This window comes from Dichotomopilus funicola (assembly GCF_033296635.1).
Source record: "Dichotomopilus funicola strain CBS 141.50 unplaced genomic scaffold C8A04scaffold_51, whole genome shotgun sequence".
Classification (NCBI taxonomy): Eukaryota; Fungi; Ascomycota; class Sordariomycetes; order Sordariales; family Chaetomiaceae; genus Dichotomopilus; species Dichotomopilus funicola.
The window spans coordinates 33055-54452 of record NW_026944072.1 but is presented as its reverse complement, the minus strand read 5'-3'; the positions used below and the strand labels follow the sequence as shown (position 1 = coordinate 54452).

General features: G+C 55.4%; 6 protein-coding genes across 6 annotated transcripts; 3 read left to right on the top strand and 3 right to left on the bottom strand.

The window, feature by feature from the left end:
* Positions 1–13: 13 nt before the first annotated feature.
* Positions 14–2962, top strand: C8A04DRAFT_38692 (uncharacterized protein; the record flags this gene model as incomplete). The annotated part of the gene is made up of 2 exons (XM_062784317.1): positions 14–1201; positions 1283–2962. 2 exons carry the CDS (start codon positions 14–16, stop codon positions 2960–2962), a joined length of 2868 nt encoding a protein of 955 aa, XP_062635278.1.
* A 1652-nt stretch (positions 2963–4614) lies between these two features.
* Positions 4615–5086, bottom strand: C8A04DRAFT_30458 (uncharacterized protein; the record flags this gene model as incomplete). Its single annotated transcript, XM_062781383.1, has 2 exons — positions 4615–4953; positions 5027–5086. 2 exons carry the CDS (start codon positions 5084–5086, stop codon positions 4615–4617), a joined length of 399 nt encoding a protein of 132 aa, XP_062635277.1.
* A 361-nt stretch (positions 5087–5447) lies between these two features.
* C8A04DRAFT_30457 (uncharacterized protein) lies at positions 5448–5801 on the bottom strand (the record flags this gene model as incomplete). Its single annotated transcript, XM_062781382.1, has 1 exon — positions 5448–5801. The coding sequence occupies one exon, from the start codon at positions 5799–5801 to the stop codon at positions 5448–5450; it is 354 nt and encodes a 117-aa protein (XP_062635276.1).
* Positions 5802–6763: 962 nt separating this feature from the next.
* On the bottom strand, positions 6764–8992 carry C8A04DRAFT_13681 (P-loop containing nucleoside triphosphate hydrolase protein; the record flags this gene model as incomplete). Its single annotated transcript, XM_062777810.1, has 3 exons — positions 6764–7519; positions 7709–8677; positions 8738–8992. 3 exons carry the CDS (start codon positions 8990–8992, stop codon positions 6764–6766), a joined length of 1980 nt encoding a protein of 659 aa, XP_062635275.1.
* Positions 8993–14738: 5746 nt separating this feature from the next.
* On the top strand, positions 14739–16375 carry C8A04DRAFT_38690 (uncharacterized protein; the record flags this gene model as incomplete). Its single annotated transcript, XM_062784316.1, has 3 exons — positions 14739–15076; positions 15127–15662; positions 15780–16375. The coding sequence occupies 3 exons, from the start codon at positions 14739–14741 to the stop codon at positions 16373–16375; spliced, it is 1470 nt and encodes a 489-aa protein (XP_062635274.1).
* A 2083-nt stretch (positions 16376–18458) lies between these two features.
* Positions 18459–20774, top strand: C8A04DRAFT_30454 (putative amino-acid permease; the record flags this gene model as incomplete). Its single annotated transcript, XM_062781381.1, has 3 exons — positions 18459–19270; positions 19330–19539; positions 19616–20774. 3 exons carry the CDS (start codon positions 18459–18461, stop codon positions 20772–20774), a joined length of 2181 nt encoding a protein of 726 aa, XP_062635273.1.
* Between the last annotated feature and the right edge of the window lie 624 nt (positions 20775–21398).

Below are 21398 nucleotides of genomic sequence, written 5' to 3'. Positions count from 1 at the left end.
GCAAACAATCACGATGGACGACAAAAGTGGACTGCCGCCTTACCAAGCTCACGCGGAGCCCCCGCGCTGGCGACGACATAAACCGCGTCGGGCCAGGGCATTTCGCTTCTTGGCACTGGGTTGTTTGTGCTTCATCGCGTTCGCCCAATGGAAGCAGCTGTCGCAACGACGTCCCGTCAATGCAGAGCTCACAGTACACGGTCTCTCAGTAAAGCGACTGCAGGAGGATCTTGCCGTGTGTGCGAAGATCAACAGGGTGCCAGATGATCCCATCGGCGCTGGGAGAGAGCGTAATGCCCGGTACATTGATGGGCACGCGCCCACGCTGATCAAGAATGCTACGGTTTGGGTGGGCGAGCCAGCGCCTGGCACCTCTGATGAGGATGCTCGCAAGGGGGTCGGCTACTCGTGGATTACCGCCGATGTGTATCTCGCATACGGCCTCATCCAGAGGGTGGAATCCTCTATTGCCGTCTCTTCGGTCGCTTCCAATGCCCTAGTCTTCAACGCCGAGGGCCGGCCCCTCACCGCGGGCATCATCGACATGCACAGCCATGCGGGCGGCTCCCCCCTTCCCGAGTCGTGGGGCAATGAGGATCTCAACGAGATGGCGTCCGACATCACCCCCTACGTCCGGTCCATCGACGGTATCCACCCGAACGACCACCAGATCCAGGTGATCAAGTCGGGCGGCGTCACCACTAGCCTGATCCTGCCGGGGTCCGCTAATAATATGGGCGGCGAAGCCTACGTGATCAAGCTAGCCGTGGGCAAACCCGACGGCCGCAACGAGACGAGCGCTGTCGACCTACTAGCCGACCCGGACCGCAACTGGCGGTTCATGAAGATGGCCTGCGGCGAGAATCCCAAGCGCGTGTACGGTAAGCCGGGCACGCAGGGCCCAACCAGCCGGTTGGGCGAGAGCTGGGAGTTCCGCCAGGCCTTTGAGCATGCTACCAAGTACGTGCAGGAGCAGAATGACTGGTGCACCGCCGCGGCTGGGGGGATCGAGCAAGTGCGGACGTACCTCCCGCAAGAGCTCCGCTGGGAATCGTTGGGCGCCCTGCTGCGGCACCAGGTCCGGCTGAACACACACTGCTACACGATTTCAGACCTAGAGGCGTTTGTGGACCACACGAACGAGTTCAAGTTCAAGGTCCGGGCGTTCCACCACGCTCATCAAACTTATCTTGTGCCAGAGGTGAGATAAAGAGTCCCCATCCCCTCCTTCCCTCCTGCCTACACGTAACAAGGGATCTGGTAAGACTAATAAGCATTTTAGATCCTCAAGCGGGCTTACGGCGATGAACCCCCGGCCTCAGCCCTGTTTGCCGACAACATGTGGTACAAATCCGAGGCCTACACGGCATCGGAATACGCCGGCAAGATCCTGTACGACGCCGGTTTGGAAACCGTTTACGTCAGCGACAACCCGGTTCTCAACGCCCAGCACGTGGTCTTCGAGGCGGCCAAAGGGTACAAGTACGGATTGCCGTACCACGCCGCGCTCGCTGCCGTTACTACGGGTCCAGCTGCTCGACTTGGCTTCGGGAACCGGCTCGGCAAAATCAAGTCGGGCTTTGACGCCGATGTCGTCGTCTGGGACAGTGACCCCCTCAGCGTGGGTGCGACGCCGGTGCAAGTCTGGATCGACGGGACTGCGCAGTACGAGAACCCGGTAGTGCTGGAGAAGGGTCCTGCACAGGTAATTGTTCCGGATGCCTCCTTGTCTAAGATTCCCGGGGAACCCGTGTCTCTGGATGAAGTTGTCTTCACCGGCATTTCCAGGGTCCTTTTAGCCGGCCGTGAGGAAAGCTTGTCTGCCAACAACACGGTGGTGGTATCCAAAGGCGAGATCGCGTGCATCGGGGCCTGTGAAGCAGAACTCCGTGCTGCCACTGAATCCAAGACGCCCATCATCAAGCTCAACAACGGGTACGTTACCGAATCGCTGACTGCTTTTGGCTCGACAATCGGCCTCAACGCCATCGATGCTGAGAAGGACACGGACAATGGCAACAACGGAAACGCATTCACCCGCGCCGAGGATGGACTCGCCCTCGACACCAACAAGACCAACACAGCCTACAACTACGGCGTCACCAAGGCCATCTCCGCCCCCAAACTCAGGGGTCAAGACACCCACCACGGCACCAGCGTCGGCTTCCTGACTGGCGCTCGGACTCCCTTAGACCAAGACGCCATCTTCTCCCCAGACGCGGCAGTGCACTACACCCTCACCCCGACCATCAAATCAGCCGGGCAGCCCGACATCTCTTCGATCTCCGCTGCAGTCGGTGCCCTCCGCCGCAAGCTCCTCACAGCCGTGTCCACCCGCACCGAGTCCATCCCAGACACCTACTCCGAGTCCTTCTACCTACAGCGTGTCGTCAACGGTACCCTGCCGCTCGTCCTCACCGTTCACTCAGCCGACGTGATCGCCGCCGTTCTCAAAGTCAAACATGCCGTCGAAGACGCCCTCCAGCAGCAGCGTGATACCACCACCACCGCCCTCCGTCTCGTCATCCACGGTGGCGCCGAGGCACACCTGTTAGCCCCACAACTCGCGGCCGCCCACGTCGGCGTCATCCTAGCCCCACTCTTTTCTTATGCTGTCACATGGGACCAGCGCCGCGCCCTCTCCGGCGCGCCGCTGACGAACGGCACCGCAATCGATGCGCTACTCGCAGCTGGGGTGCGCACGGCGGTGGGACTGGAAGAGGACTGGTGGGTGAGGGATCTGGGACTGCTCGCGGGGATTGCGCATAAGAATGGACAGGGAAGGATTGATGAACGGGAGGCGTTAGGGTTGGTAGGGGGGAATTTGTTGGAGTTGTTGGGGGTTGAGAAGGAGGAGCTGGCGCCGAGGCACTTTGTGGTTTGGGAGGGTAGTCCGTTGGAGATTGGGGGACGGGTGAAGGGGGTTAGTGGGGGAAGGGGGTGGGTGGATGTTTGGGAGTAGTTGAAGGGGATGTGAGATGGTATCAGGCGAGTAGTTGGTTAATAATTTGATCCGAGAAGGATTTTGGAGGTGTTGTGTTTTACCAGTTGACGATGACTCGGCGGATGCTCAACCAGGAGCGTTGTTATCCCATTTCGTCCGCCGTATGTTTGACATATTTATGCACATGTACCTGTAAATCCACACCTTCATAACACGCTACAGGTGGGAATGGGCCAATGTGTTTGCGATGGAATTGGTGTAGTCTGAGACCGACAATGTAGTTGGAGATGCCTTTGGTCTTGTTAAATTGCACTGGTTGCCAGGCCATTTTGGTGGGTGGATTTTGGGAGATTGGTGGCGGCCGAACAAGCGTGCCATCTGAGCAGGCGTGCCAAGACGTGATGGGTGAGTGACTTTTGTGTTCCGTCTGAATAAGGGTTTCAGAATCGTATTCTCCCTCAAATGACTAACTAACTAAAACTTTTCAACTCTTTCATGCAAGCCCGGCCACACAAGTCACAGTGACACATGGAGTCTCGCCAGCATGCAGGTTTTAGCCACCAGATAACATAACAAACAAGTCAAGTAACGATCAGAGGGTCGATTGCTGACTAGACTGGGTCGAGAGCGGTTTCATGTAGTGGTTTGGCCTTCTCATTATCCCTTGTGAGTACGGCGATAACATTATCCACAACACGGCGCCGACCGCTGGGACTTTGCAGGTTGAACAACGGGCTTGTATAGAGACCGATAAACTCGGTCATGGCTCCGTAGGACGCCAACTCGTTGATGTATGCTTGATGTCTTAAAGCACAGGCTAGATAGTTGGTTGGCGTGGATGGACAACAATAGGGCAAGAGGTTGTAGGTGAGGGATTCGAAAGTTTGTTCCGGAATGGGCGTTTGTGGACGCAAATACAACGCAGGCGTACAGTGTTTCCTCACCTGCTAGTCGAGTTGGTGGAAGTCCATAAGGTACTTAGTGATCTGGTGGCCAAAAGTCCATGAAATGAAGGCATTGGTAGGCGTAGAATAATCTCCATATCTCAACCATGACTTTTGGTGCTTGGTCTATCTGTGTGTACACCGCCCTACCTCAACGAACTCCTAAGGATGATGTACAGTTAGTTGGGTTATCTCAAGATCTCAGCCACAGCCTTGGCGCTTAGGCTATGCGCCACACACACGACTAGCGCCAGCTGATCTGAAGCGCAAAATGGCCATGTTGGTCATCGAAAATTCGTATAATGCGGCCATCGAACCGCACAACGTGCAATACAACTACACGAGGTTCAACGTGTACATCGAGTTGGAAGGAAGGCATCGAGGTTCAACAGGGCGATTGAACTGCCCAAGGCTTAACGTAACCATCGAACCTTACAAGGCTCAAACACAGTATTGTCTCTGTATGCACTAGGCACAATGAGAAGACTGTAGCACTGCATGAAGTGGGACAGGAGTGATAGCAATTACAATAATACATTTAATACATTAGCTAACAAATATCGTACAGTATTATTGGCTTCGTTCTGGCATCACCTAATTTGCCCCTCGTCTCCGATTTCTGGTCAAGCCCTTTTTCTTCTTTCCTTCTTTCCCTCCTTCCTTCGTTCCTTTCCTATCTTCTTCGACGCCTTTGTCAGATAAGGTACCTAAACAACCCCCCCAAAATTAGCAGCTTCCGGTCCCTTTCTTGGGCTTCCGGCTGGGATCCGTCTCCGGTCTTTTCTTCCGTTTCGGAGTTTTTGGCTGCGGGGCTTTTCCAGGCTGATCTCCGTCACCCGTTTGGCTCGGGACTTCGAGGCGCAGTGCTTGGGCAAAGCGCTCGGTCACCGTGCCGATGGGGTCGACTGGGACCTTGGTGTGGTAGACATCGAAGCCCGGGTCGGGCGTCGTTGGCTGCTTGCTCGGATCGTCCAACATGTCGAGAAGGCTGGCCGGGACTCGAGTCCGGAAGATATCTAGGGTCATTGGCATCCATGAGCCGGGGAAGACCAAGCAAATCTGGGGCTGTGTTTGTTGAATTAGCATTCCAGTCTGGCCAGGGAGGAGGATCTTGGAGTGAAGTTGGGGGATTGTGTACCTCAAAGTCCGGGGAGTGAGGCTTCGATTTGGGCTTAGAACGACGTTGTTCTTGCGCCATGGAAATAAGCAAAGCGACCAAAACGGGTCTTTTTGGGCTTCTGGGCAGTGGCGACGATGAGACCTCATGAGCATATTCTTATGGTAAATTCCGGGGTTGTCATCGCCAGGGTTGGTCTTCCGACGTCGAAAGTACTGTGATCTCTCAATATTGGTCTCGTCGTGATTGAAGAGGGTAAACGACACAGTTTTGCGAACGGGTCCTCCCCGTGTTGTGACGGACATCGGTACTGTTTTGTGTGGCTTATTTGGTGGTTTCTGAAATAAAAGCTTACGGTTTGACTGAAGAACGAATGAGTGGCTTAATTGGTATGGGCCGTTTTGAACCCTTTCTGTCTTATTACCCGGGGGTGGAGACAAACTTACCGGTTCAACGAGACACGATGCCCGAGGGAAACAAACATCCTGTAGATTGCGGTGCAGTATTCGTTATTGTCGAGCTGACACTCCAGGGCCGCGGCTAGATACTGCTCAAGCTTGGAGGAAGTCGGGCCGCTAGGTTCAACCCGTTTCCTCTGGCTGGGACTTTTGTCGGGTTCGTTATCGAAATGGGCGCGGCAGCCGAGGAGGTCCAAATATCGGCCGGTCCAGAAGAAAGGGTGCACTAACAAACGTTGTCGAGGATGGCGAGCGGCCAGCTGGTTGATTGACAAACCAGGCAGTAGCGGGGTCCGGCTTGTAGCGTTAGAGGAGGCCTCGGCAGCGGCGCCGTCCATCTCGTCAGCGAGGGGGATCGTGGCCCGCCATCAAGCAGCTGTTCACCGCGAGCAAGGCACCCCGACTTGTTGCATGCACTAAAGCCGTTTCCCAGAATTCGCGAAGTTGTGCATAGTGTCTGCTTGAAAGGGTGAACACTCCCGCGCGGGAGGTAGACAACGGCTCTGTACAGCTTGATTGATCATGGGTGGGTAGCCGCGGGCCTATTTAATGCCCCCCTTTGCCCCTCCACCTGGGCCTCGATCCCCTTTCCTCACTTTGCACCCGACTTCAGTACTTAATTACCTACAAGTCTGCCTATCTCTCTCTATCTACCTCAGTGCCGACCTATGTAGCTGCCTACCATGGAAGTAGGTAGAGATACCGAGCAACCACTTGTCAGTCCCGGCTGCAACTGGAAATCCCAAACGCTACCCAGGCCGGCGTCGATCACCTTTAAGCGGCAAAAAGCGGAGCCGATAAGAAACATGGTGGCCTGTGCTTCGCCCTCCGTCTTGACGTTGCTTCGTAACTCTCCAATGAACCGATTGGCTATAGCGACTCTCCATCGTTGCCTAACGGCTCTTTGTTGTTGCACGGCAATTACCCTGGAATAGAGGTAGAGAGACAATACATTGGCTCACACATGTCCGTATATACAGGAACTATACAGAGCACTGTTTCAAAAGAATTCCACCAACATTGACCTCTTGTTATTTCTGCCTTCGAGGGCTGATACGCCACAGAGTGGCGTGCGCCCACAAGAGTGGGTCCTGCATGGGTTCCCGCACCGCCACAATGTCCACGACAGGTCTGAGCTCCTGAGAGGTACACTCAAACCCACACTCACACCCCCAACACAATCAGGGTAACAAACAAAAGAAAACATAACGCAGAAAACACGTTGCTTTCCATTTCCTATTTGCCTGTACATCTACAATAATGAACCTGCCATTAATAACCTAACAAATCCCCGCCCTCTTTACACGGTCATGTAGTAATACCGCGTCGCCTCATCCCACTCCATCAACACCTCTTCCTCCATCTGTTTACTACCCAGCACCATCTGTTGCCACACCGCAATCCCAAACGACCCGGGAAAAACAGCCGGCACCACCAGTGCGCACAAATACCTATCCCCAACACCGTCGCCCCTAGAACCAGAATCGTCGCCCTGAACACCATCATCTCCAACAGCTAAAGCACCAGAAACCCCTTTATTACCACCAACAACAACCTCCCCTTTAACATCCCGCACCGTACCCTTCCACGGCGACGACGAGGACGACGGCCCGGCAAAAGCCGACAAAGGACACAACACCATCGCATACCCCTTTACACCACCACCCCCAGCTCCCGCTACCGCAAACCCCGCATACTCCACCACCTTCGCCGGATCCCACGCCACTACCATCCCCGGCCGGATCCGCTCACGAAATGGGATCCCCGCGGCGTTGGGGTCCGGATCGACGCTGCTGTAACCGTTGAAGCCGTTGAAGTTATCTGTAGCAGCAGCAGCAGCAGCCGCGTCTGCATTGCTGGCGGGTTGACGCTGCTGCTGGGAATCGATGTGAAGTTTCCACAGTTTGGCATGGAAGGCTTGGGCGCGGTCAGGCGTGGTCTGGTCTGAGGAGGAGGTGAAGCAGCGGGCGATGAAGTCGGCTGCGGGGAGGCGGAGGAGTTGCGGGCCTGTTTCCGTCGGGGCGAGGAGGGCTGGGTTGATGCGGGGTGTGCCGGACTGGGGAACGTTTGGTTAGCTTCGTTCTTTCAGGGAGAGTCGAGGGAGTCGAGGGAGTCGAGGGATGGTTGTCGTTGGATGTATCAGGGTTAGGGTATCAGGGTAAGATGCTTAAGCACGTGCAGTTCACGTGATTCAAGTTGTGGAGGGAGGGATAGAGGTAGGGTTAGGGTCACGACCAACACTCACATTCCTCGCAATCCACTCGCGCAACTGCGCATTATTCCACGTCGCCGGCACGCCCGGCTGGTATGCCGCGCTCTTGGCCCGCGGCACTGGCACGCGCAGCATCTCGGCATACCGCAGCGTGTTGCGGCTGGCGCCCACATCGGCCAGGCACGGGTTGACGCACGCCACGACGACGGTCTTGCACTGGCGCCCGCTGGACGCGTCGAAGACGTGCTTGAGCGTTTTGGTGAGGGTGCTCTGGCGGAAGGGTACGTAGGGGGCGGGGGCTGCTGATTTGGCTTTTCCTTTTCCGTCGGCGGTGAAAGTGCCCGTCGCGGCAGCTACATCGGCCAGCGCCCGGCCACGGATGCAGTCCTTGAGCACGGACAGACTCGAGTTGATCTCGCGTGCTTCCTTCATCCGGGTGGTGTCGTGGGTAACCTTGTCGCGCGCGGCTTCGGACCCGGCGAGGTCGATGAGGTAGAGCATGCCGTCTTTGGCCGCGGGCTGGGTCGGGTTGCCGAGGCGGACGCGGCAGATGGCGTGGGAGCGTGACGAACTGTCGTTGCGCAGCGTGGGGCTGGTGCGTCGGAGGGCGGCTGCGGCTTCGATGTGTTGGAGGAAGGTGGTTTGGTCCATCACTTGGTGCTCGATGGCCCCGGCCATTTGGGTCACGCCGAAGGAGTCTTCGAGGATGGAGATTTGCTTGCGGTTGTTGAGGAGGTCGTAGGCGGTTTGTCCGGCGAGTTCGATGATGGACAGTGAAATCGTCCTCTCGCCTTCCAGACTGCCGTTCATCAAGGTCTCTGCCACGAGCCGCTCCAGGCCGCTCACCGTGAGGGTCTTGCCGGACGAGGTCTGGCCGTAGGCAAACATGGTCCCGATCCCGCCGTCCCAGGCCCATGGTACGAGAGGCTTGACCAGGTCTTCGTAGATCTGGTCGGTGGTTGCTTCGGGGCCGTAGAGCTTGTCCACAGTATAGTCAAAGGACTGCGGGGTGTCAGTTGATGGGGCAACAGGAACACTTTGTTTTGTCGGCAAGAAACTTACTCTCAACTTGGGGAGGCCCCTGACTGGCTGCTGCAACTCATGCACGTCTACGACATTGGTATTGCCGCGGATGTGCACGCCCTCGGGGAACCCTTGGCCAATCTCGTGGTCTAGCATCGGACGCACTCTAGCACTGACGACCATCTCTGGGTTGGGATCGGTCGCAGGGCCCGGTTTGGACGGAGATGGCGCTGGTTTAAAAGCAGCCACCAGCTTCTTGTAGCGTTCCGCATTGTCGAGGTAGAATTGCTCCATGATGAGTAAGGTGAGAAACTTGCCAAGGCTGATACTGGAATGGGCTCTTGCTTGCGTTTCTGGGTTTCTGAGTTATCGGTGTCGGTTTGTGAACAGGTCAATTCAGAAACCGTCGAACGCTGGCTGTCTTAATACTGTCAACTATCCCAAACGGAGCAGCGCTGCCTGACCGGAAGGGGACAGAATCTCGGAGCCTAAGGAAATCAATGCTGCCCGTCTCCAGGCAACGGGTCTTGGGTGTCTTACGAATTGGGTTGTGGCAAACGGGTTTGTTCGCATCGGCCAATCGAAACGGCTTAAATCCCACAAACGAAAGGCATCGAGTTTTGATCACACAAACAAACTATTGACCATTCGTTGACTGATGGCTGCGGGTTGCCGAGATCATTGACTGGGTTGCTGTGAAAGCGATCGCCGTTGTTTCGGAGCTCAGGGAAACCTTTTGGCGGCATTAATGTAAATGATCTGTCTCATGAGATGTCGAAGTACAAGCCTGCTGCCTGCTGTCATCGTAAAGATTTAGGGATTGTTATGAAAGCTACAAAGTAATTAAGCCGTAAAAATGATTCAACGCCACCAAACACGGCCTCCCAATCAACCCGTAGACAAATCAACCCGTAGACAGACACGCATCGTCCCAATACCAGCAAAAACATACAACACCAGGGATTCCCCAGTCGTCACCGACCTGAGTACTAGTCTGGCGATCAGCAGTTTGACTCGGGGAGAGCGGACGGGATCCCGTATTTTCTACTGTCTATGGTGGTATGTGCTAGTCTTGTCCCAGTAATCGGCTCTGTGTATTTCAGGAGCAGGGAGAGCAGGGGAAGGACGGTTGCGTCGCCCGGGGAGGTGACCACTCGGTGCAAAGGGAAGCTAAGGAGAACCTTTACAATTACTGGATGATCTTCTTTCTAACGTACGGTTCTATTTGGAGGGATGATTCCTATCGGTATATTCACCCTAGGCCATCGTCGTGGACCGATCGAGGTAGGGACTCATTCGACCCAGTTGGTTCGGCTTGGTCACCACAGACCGCGATTCTCTTACCAGTGTCCACATCCTACAGGCCTGGAGACGTTTCCTCAGAGATCAATGTTACGCACGGCATCCTCGGTGGCGGCTTCCTGACTGTATTCCACCTCAGCTGGCGAGCGAGCTTTACTTTAGACCATGTTATTGCACGTGCGGGTGATTAAGTGTGAAAGGTATGTCTCAGTGTGTAACCCACATTAATTCAGTTTTAAAGATTCAAGGTCGGGATTTCTTTCGAATAATTACATCCTCCATAGGCTGGGAACTCACGAGTCACTCTGGCTTATAAAAACACATGCCTCCTCGTCTCGGGCGCTCTCGTACCTGGCGTGCGATTAATTAAGCAACAAACCGGCAGCGTTCTGGTGAGTTTTCACATAATTATTTGAAAACATTAGCGATCTTTCGGCATTAGTTATTGTAGCATCACTGTGAATGAACTAATCACAGCGGAGATTGCACCCGGGCGTTTGTCCGGGTGAACTCAACGCTCTGCAGTGCCGATGCCCAACTTTGCTTGATGCGTTGCACAGCGGGAGTACTACGTGCCTGGCATCCCACGTCCCGACCTGACACTCCGAGAGTTGACGGGTTCAGTCAGCTGGAGAACAATTCGGGTGTTCATTGACGGTGTTACTGTTCCTCGACACTGCTGCTGTTCTCAGAAGAGACCGTTGTTTAATCGGCCTGTTTCTCTCTTAACCCGTCCTTGCTTTGGAAACCTCAAGCTCACAATTTGCCTGGTACAGCTCAATCGTTTCCTTGGTAGACTGCTATGTACAGAGTGTCATGCTTCTCTCGGTGACGGTTGAAGGAATCGCGAGAGTACCCGGGAGTCACATCTTTGCCATTGTGCCTCGGAGGACACTACCGCTACGAATAGAGGAGAAACAATCTGCTGAACTTCGCCAATTCGCTTTATTTGCTGATGAGCGAGCCTGGAATGGTCCCGCATTTGGACTAGGTCTAGTTATCTAGAAACAGTTCTGCTCATTACAGCTTTAGTCAAGAGATACGAAACACGGTTAACCATGTGGTCAATATCCAATGCAGGACGGTCATTTTGAATGCCTTGTGTTTATTTAGCTGGGTAGACTAATTAATTGATGCTTCAATCCATGGAAGACGGGAGCCGTACAAGTGGCCCGGTGAGTCCATGGCTGGTGTGTACCTAGATTCGAAGGAAAGAAAGATACGTCGGTGCAATACGAGAGGGCTTGATAACATGCCTACATTTTGCGGCATCAAGTTCCTTGTTTAACCTGAGTCTATCCAGTCTTTGGGTACGCGGCTGACCAGGTAGTCGACATAATATTCTTTGCCTCAAAGCTCAAGTCGTAGGGTTTCTTCCACGGGCGTTTCGTGACAAATTTATGAAAAATCACAAATGGACGGGTCTATATGCTTTCTGAGCTGTGAAAGCTCCTGGCAGGTTGATACTAAGCCTCGTGACTTTACAGTTGCCCCTTTCTTGCAGATTGCGTATTACAATGCTTCCTTCTGAATAGCACCGTACAGAGGCAAGTAGGCAGATAATTATGTATTCTCCCTCTGACAAACAACCCAGCTTAAAACACCGCACTGAATAACACCAAAACAGACACCCGTGCAAACATCACACCACCGGCGGCGAGTCCCCAAGCCCCCTCCATCCTTCACCGGGCCCGTGGCCGGCCAGATCGCCAACCTCCGGTCTCCTAATTACATCTCATGTCAGAATTTGACAGGCATCACCACGGGCCCTTGAAGTAGACGTGATAAGACGCCATATCATCTGCCCCTGGCACACGGTCCGCGCGGAGACCGATGGGGGTCATATGAGGCACAGGCTGGAGTGACAGGGCCATGACGAGAAAGATTATGTATTACTCCGTAGTTTGGTCTTTTCGCTGCGGTAGGTGGGTAAGTAGGGAGCGGGCAGGTTTTATTTCTCGGTAGGAGTGAAGGCAGTGGCTGAAACTCGTCCTTAAATAGATGCTCACGCCGATATGCGAATCTACGAGGGATCCGAGTCGCTAGACGAAGACGAGGACGAGGCCTCGGGAAGTCGAAGAAGGGAACCAATCATACAATGCGGCGAAACACTCACCCGTTTGTGTGAAGGTCCCCCCGACGCGGGCCGAGATAAAGAACAAGACAGGCACTACTAAGGTCTCAACTCCTGGCAGTACCCGTGTGGGCGTGTGTCTGTCGTTGTGCATGTGAAACCGGGTTTCACACGAAGCGAACCCGTCAAAGTATCCATCCTGTATCCTGTATCATGTCCCTAACAGTTGCCAAGAGCACACGAGTCATTTTCATCCCTCAATCCTCGCGCCGTCGCGTGGTAAAGGCATGGCAATGGCCCATCCCGTGCTGAGGGATGTCATCACCAGACACATTTGACGCTGTAACAAACCGATTGGTTTCTGTCTGACAGAAGAGAGCGGGGAGAAGGGGGAGCTCGCCGAAAGGGGAAGGTATTTATCTGCCACGCAGTCCCTAGCTTCCACCCTGGGATGAACACGCGTTCGCCTCGCTTAGATGTTGTGAGGGTAGAGTTTTTCCTGGGGATGGGACGGGGGGATCTCCTCGGGTTCTGGCTCCTGCGATAATGGACTTGTTCCCCCACCTTGAGCGTCAAGCAGGCGTATCTGACAATGGATGCGACAGAGCCTGCGGATGGGACGCCCAAACGTTGTTCCCCTGCAGATGTCCCAGCACTTGGGTTTGACGCCGATGCCAAGCCCAGCGCATCGAGAGCTTTGACATCAATGTCGAAAGTTGGAGTGATTTAGCAACCAATAGTAACTTGTACGAGAGCCGCAGATGTCACAGCGCGGGGTGCGGCTGCGAAGGGCTCGCAAGCTAAGTCTTCGGAGCTTGTTGGATGTGTGTGCGCGCGCGAACGTGTGTGTGAGATGGTAAGGGCACTCAAGGTCCTGTGCTGTCTGTCCTGCCTTGATCTCCCGTCCACGCGATCGATTGCTGGTTTGTCTCCTGCCCAAGTGGGAAGGCAACTAAACTGTTCTCCCCCACCGATCCCTTCAGCACATGAAAGGGATTAAAAAACATCTCAACAGCGCTGCGGAAGAAGGGTATGTGGGGGGTAAGATGGGGAGATATCACGCCCGCTCCTGATAACCTACCCCAGGCCAGAAAAAAAAAAACAGTAAGCTTCTCACGTCTCCTGCCTCGTGGCTCGTGGTGTGTGTTGTGCGACATGACAGCCGAGACAGACGACACAAAAGCAGTGGAGGGGAGGGGCACAGCACAGCAGTCAGGTCAGGGATTCAGAGTTCGGGCCAAACCGGGGATGGAGAACACCCCTGACCCCTGGTTCGGGATGGGACCGTGGGGTCCACCATCCGAGTAACCCCACCCCCCCGTCCAGCTCATCAGAGTTTGGCGCGTTTTGGCACCGGCTTTCAGTGGACATGCCGAGATCGACGGGTGCTTGGATATGCTTTGGGCTTGTGCACTGGGGGATGTCCAAATTCCTTGACAGCCTGAGTCCCGACAGACAGCACAATGCACCAGACAGAGTCAGTCGTCTGAGACAACTGGGGCCGATGCGAACGGTTGTTCCGGCTTCGTCTTTTTCTGGGGCTTCAAGGGTTTCAAGGGCTTCCGGGGCGAGGCTTGTTTCTCCCTCCAGCAGAGAGTTCTGGAAAGGGCACTTGGTCCGATGGTGGCGTCGAATAACCGTGAAAGGAGCGCGCTCGGGGCCCTGGGACGAGATGGTGTTCTTGGTTGTTGTGGTTGACCCTGGGTACGCCACAATCTTTATTTTTATACTTTATTATTTTCCTTCTTTTACCTTGTCGAGCTTGTGTTCAGTTGTTGTTTCCATGATTTGTGCTTGAGCCCTGCGAGTCTATCCAGGGGATGATCGCTGGGTCGATGATACCCTATCGAGCGGCCGCATCTGGCCCCCACTTTCCGGGGTTCGCTTCGACACTGATCAGACTCGAATGCCGGACCACGTTGCTGGAATGGGAATCGTGCCCGGCCCACCAGCACCGTTAGGGCAAGCCTGGGCGCCACCGACGCCTGTTTTCGGGTTGCGTGTTTGAGTGTTTTGGCGTTGAGGCTTGCGAGGGATCATAGCACGAAGCGATGTCATCTCGGGGTTCGGAGTGCAGGATGGATCAACTTATCAAATGTTAGTCTGGAGTTGAAATGCGAGGACCCGAGGATGACGGCCACAGTGGCACAGTGTGCAAGGGTCGGCTTGGCCTCGCGTGGGATCTCTTGGCTGTCCAATGACCCCGACGCGATATCAACCGCAAAGGGAAGCTGTCCAGACGAGGGGTGTGTTGCAACTTGCAGCTGGCTAGGGCACCAGGGGTCACCCGCGCTGGGCATCCCGCATCCCAAGCCCACGGGCCACAAACATGGCAGGCCAGGAGCAGAATCTGTCTGGCTCCATCTGTCAAAGAGCACAGATACCGACAGAGCACAGAAAAAGAGAGAGATAGCATCCTTTGGCTATTCCCAGACTATCCATCTCCGAAATACATGTCTCGGCAGGCACTGCGGCGACCGCGCAGACGCAGCATGGGCCTGAACGCGGGTGTATCAGGACCAGGGCGAGCTGGATCGAGCTACGACACCTCTTTTTTTTGTCTAAGATACAAGTACCAACACCCGGCATCCCGACGACAGACCACCGTCAACGGACGACCGACCCGGCGTCATGTCGGGCTCTACCCCCATCAACACCTTCGCCATGCCCTTCTACTCCGCACCACCACCCGCCCGTCCCTTCCGCAACGACAAAGTGACCCTCCTCACATCATGGTGGGTGACAGCCATGTGCGCGACAGTCATCATCCTACGGTTAGTCGGCCGGTTCCTGCGCGTCGAGCGGCTCTTCCGCGAGGACAAGATCGCGGCGCTGGTGCTGGTGCCGCTGGTGCTGCGCATGGCTTTAATCCACCCGGTGTTGCTGTCCGGCACGAACAATGTGCTGGTGGATGAGGCGCATCCGTTGACGGAGGATGAGGTGTATCGAAGGAGTGTGGCTAGTCGGTTGGTGTTGGTTACGAGGGTGTTGCAACCTGCTATGTACGTTCTCCCTGGCTTTAAACGCGAATACATACTGACAAGTGCTTCAGCCTCTGGCTCTTCAAAGAAGTAACCGTCGCCTTCTTCGACCGCCTGGTCCGGCCCTCCGGCTCCAACCGCTTCACCCACCTCCTCCTCTTCACCCGCATCTCCCTGGCCCTCACCTTCCTCGCCATCCTCATCTCCACCCTAACCGAATGCCACCCTTTCCCACATTACTACCAAGTCCTCCCCGACCCCGGCCCCCAATGCCGCCAAGGCTACATCTACCTCACCACCGTAACCGCCTGTAACGTCTTCACCGACTTACTGCTCGTCGTCTTCCCCATCCCCATCGTCATCCGCAGTCGGTTGTCGCCGCCGCGGAAGGCGTTGTTGGCGGGACTGTTTGCGCTGCATTTGTTGACGGTCGCGGTGGCGTTGTATAAGGCGCCGGAGATTGTAAGGGAGGGCGGGTATCAGGGGACGAGGACGACGTGGGCGAGTGTGGAGGTGTTGGTGGCGACTTTTGCGGCAAATGCGTTGACGTTGGGGACGTTTGTGAGGGATAAGGGGGTTAAGAAGAGGAAGTTTCGGTATCGCGGAGGTGAGGGGAATAATGGTAATGGTGCGGGTTTGGTGATGGAGGGTTCGGGGGCCAGGTCGGTAACTACAGCGGGGGGTGGTCTTGGTGTTGGGGGGCATGGGAGGATGGGGAGTGCAGGCGGGAGTGGAAGTGCAAGTGCCAGTACAGGACGCACATCGCGGGGCACGAATAAACATCAGATGTTGGCAGCGGAATGGGATGGGGAGGATGATCTGTGGTCGGATGAGGAGGCTGTGATGCCGAAGCCTGCGGTGGAAAGCAGAGGAGATCCGATACAGCAGAGTCAGCACCAAAACAACAACCACAACCACCTGACAGCCCCAGGAACAGACGCCAGAGAAGGCGCCGTCAGCCGTACACAGAGCTTCGACCTGCTCATCCCACGCAGCCGATTCAACATCAACATTAACACCAACAACATCGACATCAATACCAACAACAACTACAGCATCTCACCAACCCTCACACCTTCGCCCACAACAAACCCACCACCAACACCCATATCACCCGTCCCAGAACCAGACCCCACAAGACGGGACAGCCGTGGGGGTCCTAGTCCAGCAGATACCGATCAAGGGGACAAAAGGGGTTCCCTCTTGCCACCGACCGAAGGCGTGGTCCAGGCGGACATTAGGGGGTGGACACGCGGGTCGAGCACGGTGCTGCGGCCTTTGGAGAGGTTACCTGGGTCTGGATCTGGGACTGGGGTTTGAACCGTTTGATGAATATGCCATGATGATATTGTTTAATGGCCTTTTTTTTTATTTGTTTAGGCGGGTTTGTTTTGTTTCCGTTTTGTTAGAGATACCACATATGCGAATTATGACTTATTGTACTCCCATTACATTATTGCGCATTAATTACCGATGATGCTGTATTGCTAGCCAGTGCTGGTGTGCTTAACTCAATGTGGCGAGTCAGTGCCATGAGATTCACAAGTTTCCATGACCAGATTCAACAGTCTGTTCGCAAGCCGAGTGTTTCACGCAATGTTTCAAGGTCCTCTCTGAGTCTTTCCACCCGATCAGTGCCAGGAGTGTGGTCGGTGGGGGTGCATCCAGCCGCCATCGGGTTTGCAGATTGGACGCTCGGGGTCCGCGGGTGAAAACCAGGGATCCTGGAATCCCTGCGATCCTGGTCTGGCGATCCGGGGATTCACACCCTGGCCGGGAGGGTCCCGATACCTTGTGGATGTGTGGAAGGGAAAGCAGAAAAGAAAATCAAGAAAAAAAAAGAGACGGCCCGGGCTTGAAACAAATCCGCTTATCGTGCGTGGTTCTGTGCGGTCCTGTGTCGTCCTGCGTCTTGCCAATTCCCAAATTGGAAGCCCATCTTGCGAACCAGCCGCCTCAGGTCCAAACCGGCCAGTCGGTGGGCTATCAGTGGATTCGGTCGGATGATTTTGACTGACACTTACTGCGTGTTTTCACTTCACACCCCGTGAGAACACAGGGCAAGCGGCGTTTGACAGAGGCGGGAGACTGACGGGAGACAGGCGTTTGACATTGCGGATGTGGTTTCCGTGCCGTGTCCATGTGTGAGGTCGCGTGCTGACTTTATTTACTTTGGAACTACGCAATACAGGACTGTCGATACAGTACAGTACGGAATGCGATACAAAGGGTGGTTATTGTATGTTTCGACGGGAGATCCATTTGTTGAACTTGCAGGTTGTTCCTTCCCAATGTCTTCTCAACAAAGCCGAGGACGGATATCTGAACACTTGCGCGATATCTGCCACACCAACGACCTCCTGATTCCGGTTATCATGCGTGCAAGGCAGGCGACCCCCAACTGACCTCCAACTCCCACACCAAAACACGCTTCATGGCAAAACAGCACGCAGGGCATCGGCTCTGGGGGCGCTAATGCAGGCCCTGGACGCTCAGCAACCCCCCAAAACACAGCCCGATAACGCCATTTACGCCAAGAGAACAGAGCCAATCGCACCCCTGGGCACTCGCATCAACATTTTTTTAGGAGTTCGTCCAGTGGCCGCCCACATGCCACATCCATTTTACTCTTGCTCTGATGCTGGACAGTCCTCACCTCTAGCGCAGGCCGCTGAGACACGTTAACCTCAGACAAACCAGCGGACAAGACGATCCGCCTCACGGTCCGCAGAGCTATTTTGACCGACAATCCCTAGTGTACACTCCGTACACTACACTAGTTAGTGACCCTAATTCGGGCATCACGAACCAGAAAGGAAAAGCCACAAAGGACCCGGCCGGCCCCGACCTGCGACCAGGCGTTGACAGATTCGAAAAAACAGGGAACCCAGAAAGCGTGGCATTTGTGGGGAAGGCTAAGGGCCGAACGCTGCTCCTGTTCGTCCCGCTCCTGTGTCTTGTCTCAGTCTCAGTGTCTCACTCAACAGAGCCACAGCAGCTGGACCTCAGTCGGAAAGCGCCGACGACGACATCGACGCCTCGTGCGTATCTTGCACGCTTTTGGCCCGGAGGACCGTTGTGCAGCCCGAACCCGGACCCGAACGCGAGCACGTTTTTGGGGCGTTTTCGGGGTGTGGCTTTCCGGATTTAGAGACCCCCGCTGAAGGACACCCTCCTTATTACGCTAGGACGGAGGTTGTGCGTATCTCTGCTCGGAGGAAGGGAGTTGTTTGCGACTTGGATCTTTGGGAACACCGTCGACGACATCCCACGCCAGCCTCTCCCGGTCTCAACTACCCAACCTCCACAGCAACGCGGCTGGTCCCATGGCGCTGGGTCTTCAACGCTCTCCTTTACACCCTCGGTTCCTCAACACTACTGGCCCAACCCAACCACCACCACAATGCCACAAGACGACATCGAAATGAACCGCCTCGGCCGCCGCCCCCGCAGCATCACGCCGTCCGCCAGTATGCCCAGTCAAGCTAGCCAAGCGAGCCTGCCGGACAGCGAGCTACCGGCCTGGTTCCACGCCCGTACCCCGCGGGCCTTGGAAATCCGCCCGGACGGGACAGCTTCTCCGGGTCTTGGATCCGGCGAAGGAGACGGCAGCCGCAGCAGCAGCGGCCGGATGCGTGCGCGGATGGACCGGTTGATTGACTCGTTCCGGAGAGAGGACGGGTCACGGTTGGAGGGGTATGGGTTTGATGACGAGGAACACCAACTCCCCGATCACCAGCACCATGATAGTTCACACCGCCCATATCGCCCACCACCACCCCCCGACCCATATGTTTACCAAGACACTTACACAGACACCGACGCCGGCACGCAAAACCATCCGGAAGAAACCCTCGACGAAAACGGCCACCCGATCCGCGTCCGCAAACACGCTCTCGGCCGATACTACGACCTGCGCGAGGCCAACGCCCGTGCTGCGCGCACTCTCCTCGCGCGGGAACTCAAAGGCCGGCATCTCCAAATGATCGCCATCAGCGGGTCGATTGGGACAGGTCTGTTTGTGGCCTCAGGAAAAGCGCTCAGTCAGGGGGGGCCGGCGTCCTTGTTGTTGGCGTATTGTATTGTGGGGAGTATGTTGTGGTGTACGATGCAGGCGTTGGGGGAGATGGCGGTGGTGTTTCCGGTGGCGGGGTCGTTTTCGATGTTTTCGACGCGGTTTTTGGATCCCAGTTGGGGGTTTGCTATGGGGTGGAAGTAGGTCTCTCCGTTTCTTTTTCTTTTTGTCCGGGAGCAGCGCTAATGCCAGGCGACAGTTATTTCCTTCAAATGACAGTGGCCTTCCCGCTCGAGGTCATTGCCGGGTCCATGACGATTGGGTACTGGAACCCGGGCTTGGAAAAGTCCATCTTTGTGACAGTGTTTTTGGTGGTGATTGTCGCGATCAACTTGATGGGCGTCAAGGGGTATGGCGAGGCCGAGTTTATCTTTGCTATTGTCAAGGTAACGGCTGTTGTTGGGTTCATGTACGTTCTTATTCCCCTTTCCTTTTCTTTCCGTTCCTCGTCTCTCTTCCTCATCATACTGACAGTGAGAAACCAGCCTCTTCGGCATCGTCATCAACATCGGCGGCACCCCCACGTCAGGCTACATCGGCGGAACCTACTGGCATTCCCCCGGCGCCTTCCACAACGGCTTCAAAGGCCTCTGCGCCGTCTTCGTGGCCGCCGCCTTCGCCTTCGCCGGAACCGAACTCGTCGGCCTCGCCGCAGCCGAAACCGCCAACCCCCGCAAATCCCTCCCGACCGCCATCAAACAAGTCTTCTGGCGCATCTCCCTCTTCTATATCGTCTCCCTCGCCCTCATCGGCTTACTAGTCCCCTATACCGAACCCCGCTTGCTCGGCGCCACCAGCATCGCCGATGCTTCCGCCTCGCCCTTTGTGATTGCCATCGAATCCGCTGGCACCACCGTCCTCCCCTCTATCATGAACGGCGTTATCCTGGTGGCTGTCATCTCCGTCGGGAACTCCTCTGTCTTCGGTGCCTCGCGCACCCTAGCTGCTCTCGCCGAACAAGGCCATGCCCCCCGCATCTTCCGGTACATCGACCGACGCGGACGCCCTTTACTCGCTATCCTCGCCGTCTCAGCCGTCGGCCTGTTAGCCTTCCTCGCCCACTACGAAGACAACGACGATATTTTTGACTGGCTGATGGCTATTTCCGGGCTGAGCACCATGTTCACCTGGGCGAGTACCTGTCTAGCGCACATTAGACTGCGCAAGGCGTGGACGGCGAGGGGCAGGTCAACGACAGAGGATATGGCGTTTACGGCGCAGGCAGGTGTCTGGGGGAGTTGGGTAGGGTTTGTGTGTAACGTAGTGTTTTTGCTGGCGCAGTTGTGGGTGGCTATTGCCCCGTTACCGCGGGTGCATATCCCGGGGCATGGACCCGGTGACCACCACGACCACGGGCCCGGGGGACACGAACACTGGAATGGAAATGGACTGGGACATGGACACGGAGGGGCGTCGACGTGGCGGGCGAGGAACTTTTTTATCAAGTGTTTGGCGCTGCCGGTGGTGATTGTGTTTTATCTGGGGCATAAACTGTGGTACCGCACGGGGTATGTGAGGGTGGCGGATATGGATATTGATACGGGGAGGAGAGACTTTGGGCGGTTGGGGGTTATTAAGGCGCAGGAGGCGGAGGAGAGGAGGACGTGGCCACGGTGGAAGAGGTTGTATCGGATGGTGTGTTAGTTCCGGGGTGAGTTAATAAGCGGTGGATAATGTTATGAGTTTTTGTATCTTATGGGTAAGCATCTGCTTGTGGCGAAATAGAATCGAGACGGTCTTGTTGTCTAGGTAACTATTGGGTTGAGAGGCGTTGAGTAACAACAAAAGGGGCGGTTTGCGTTGGGATTCGGTCAAGGGTTAGGGTTATTGACTAAATAAACACTTGCCAGAGTGATTCCTGTCCTTGATCGTATAATTATACCTGATTCTTCTCGGCGTTTGTCACTTTGAGAGCCTAAGTCCAGGCGGACTCCATGTCTCAATCTCACCGTGGCTAGCATGTGTGACGAGGCTAATATCCTAGCCAGTTAATCTCACCACAGAGATGTTCACAGAATACATGGTAATTAACCGTGCATTTGTTGTGATATAAGTAAGGTACTGCACGTACGTGGTTTACATAGACGCATCGGTAGAATCACTCCATATCAGCCGCCAAACACGCTCCAGCATGGCACAGCCAATCAGTTCAAACAGCCACCGGGGCGTTTCTTCTAACAAATCTCTATCTTTCTCTCCACCTACCTACCTACCTACCCAGCCCCGAAGCCAGCCCGGCATCCCCTCCTTCGTGTACCCCCTTCACTC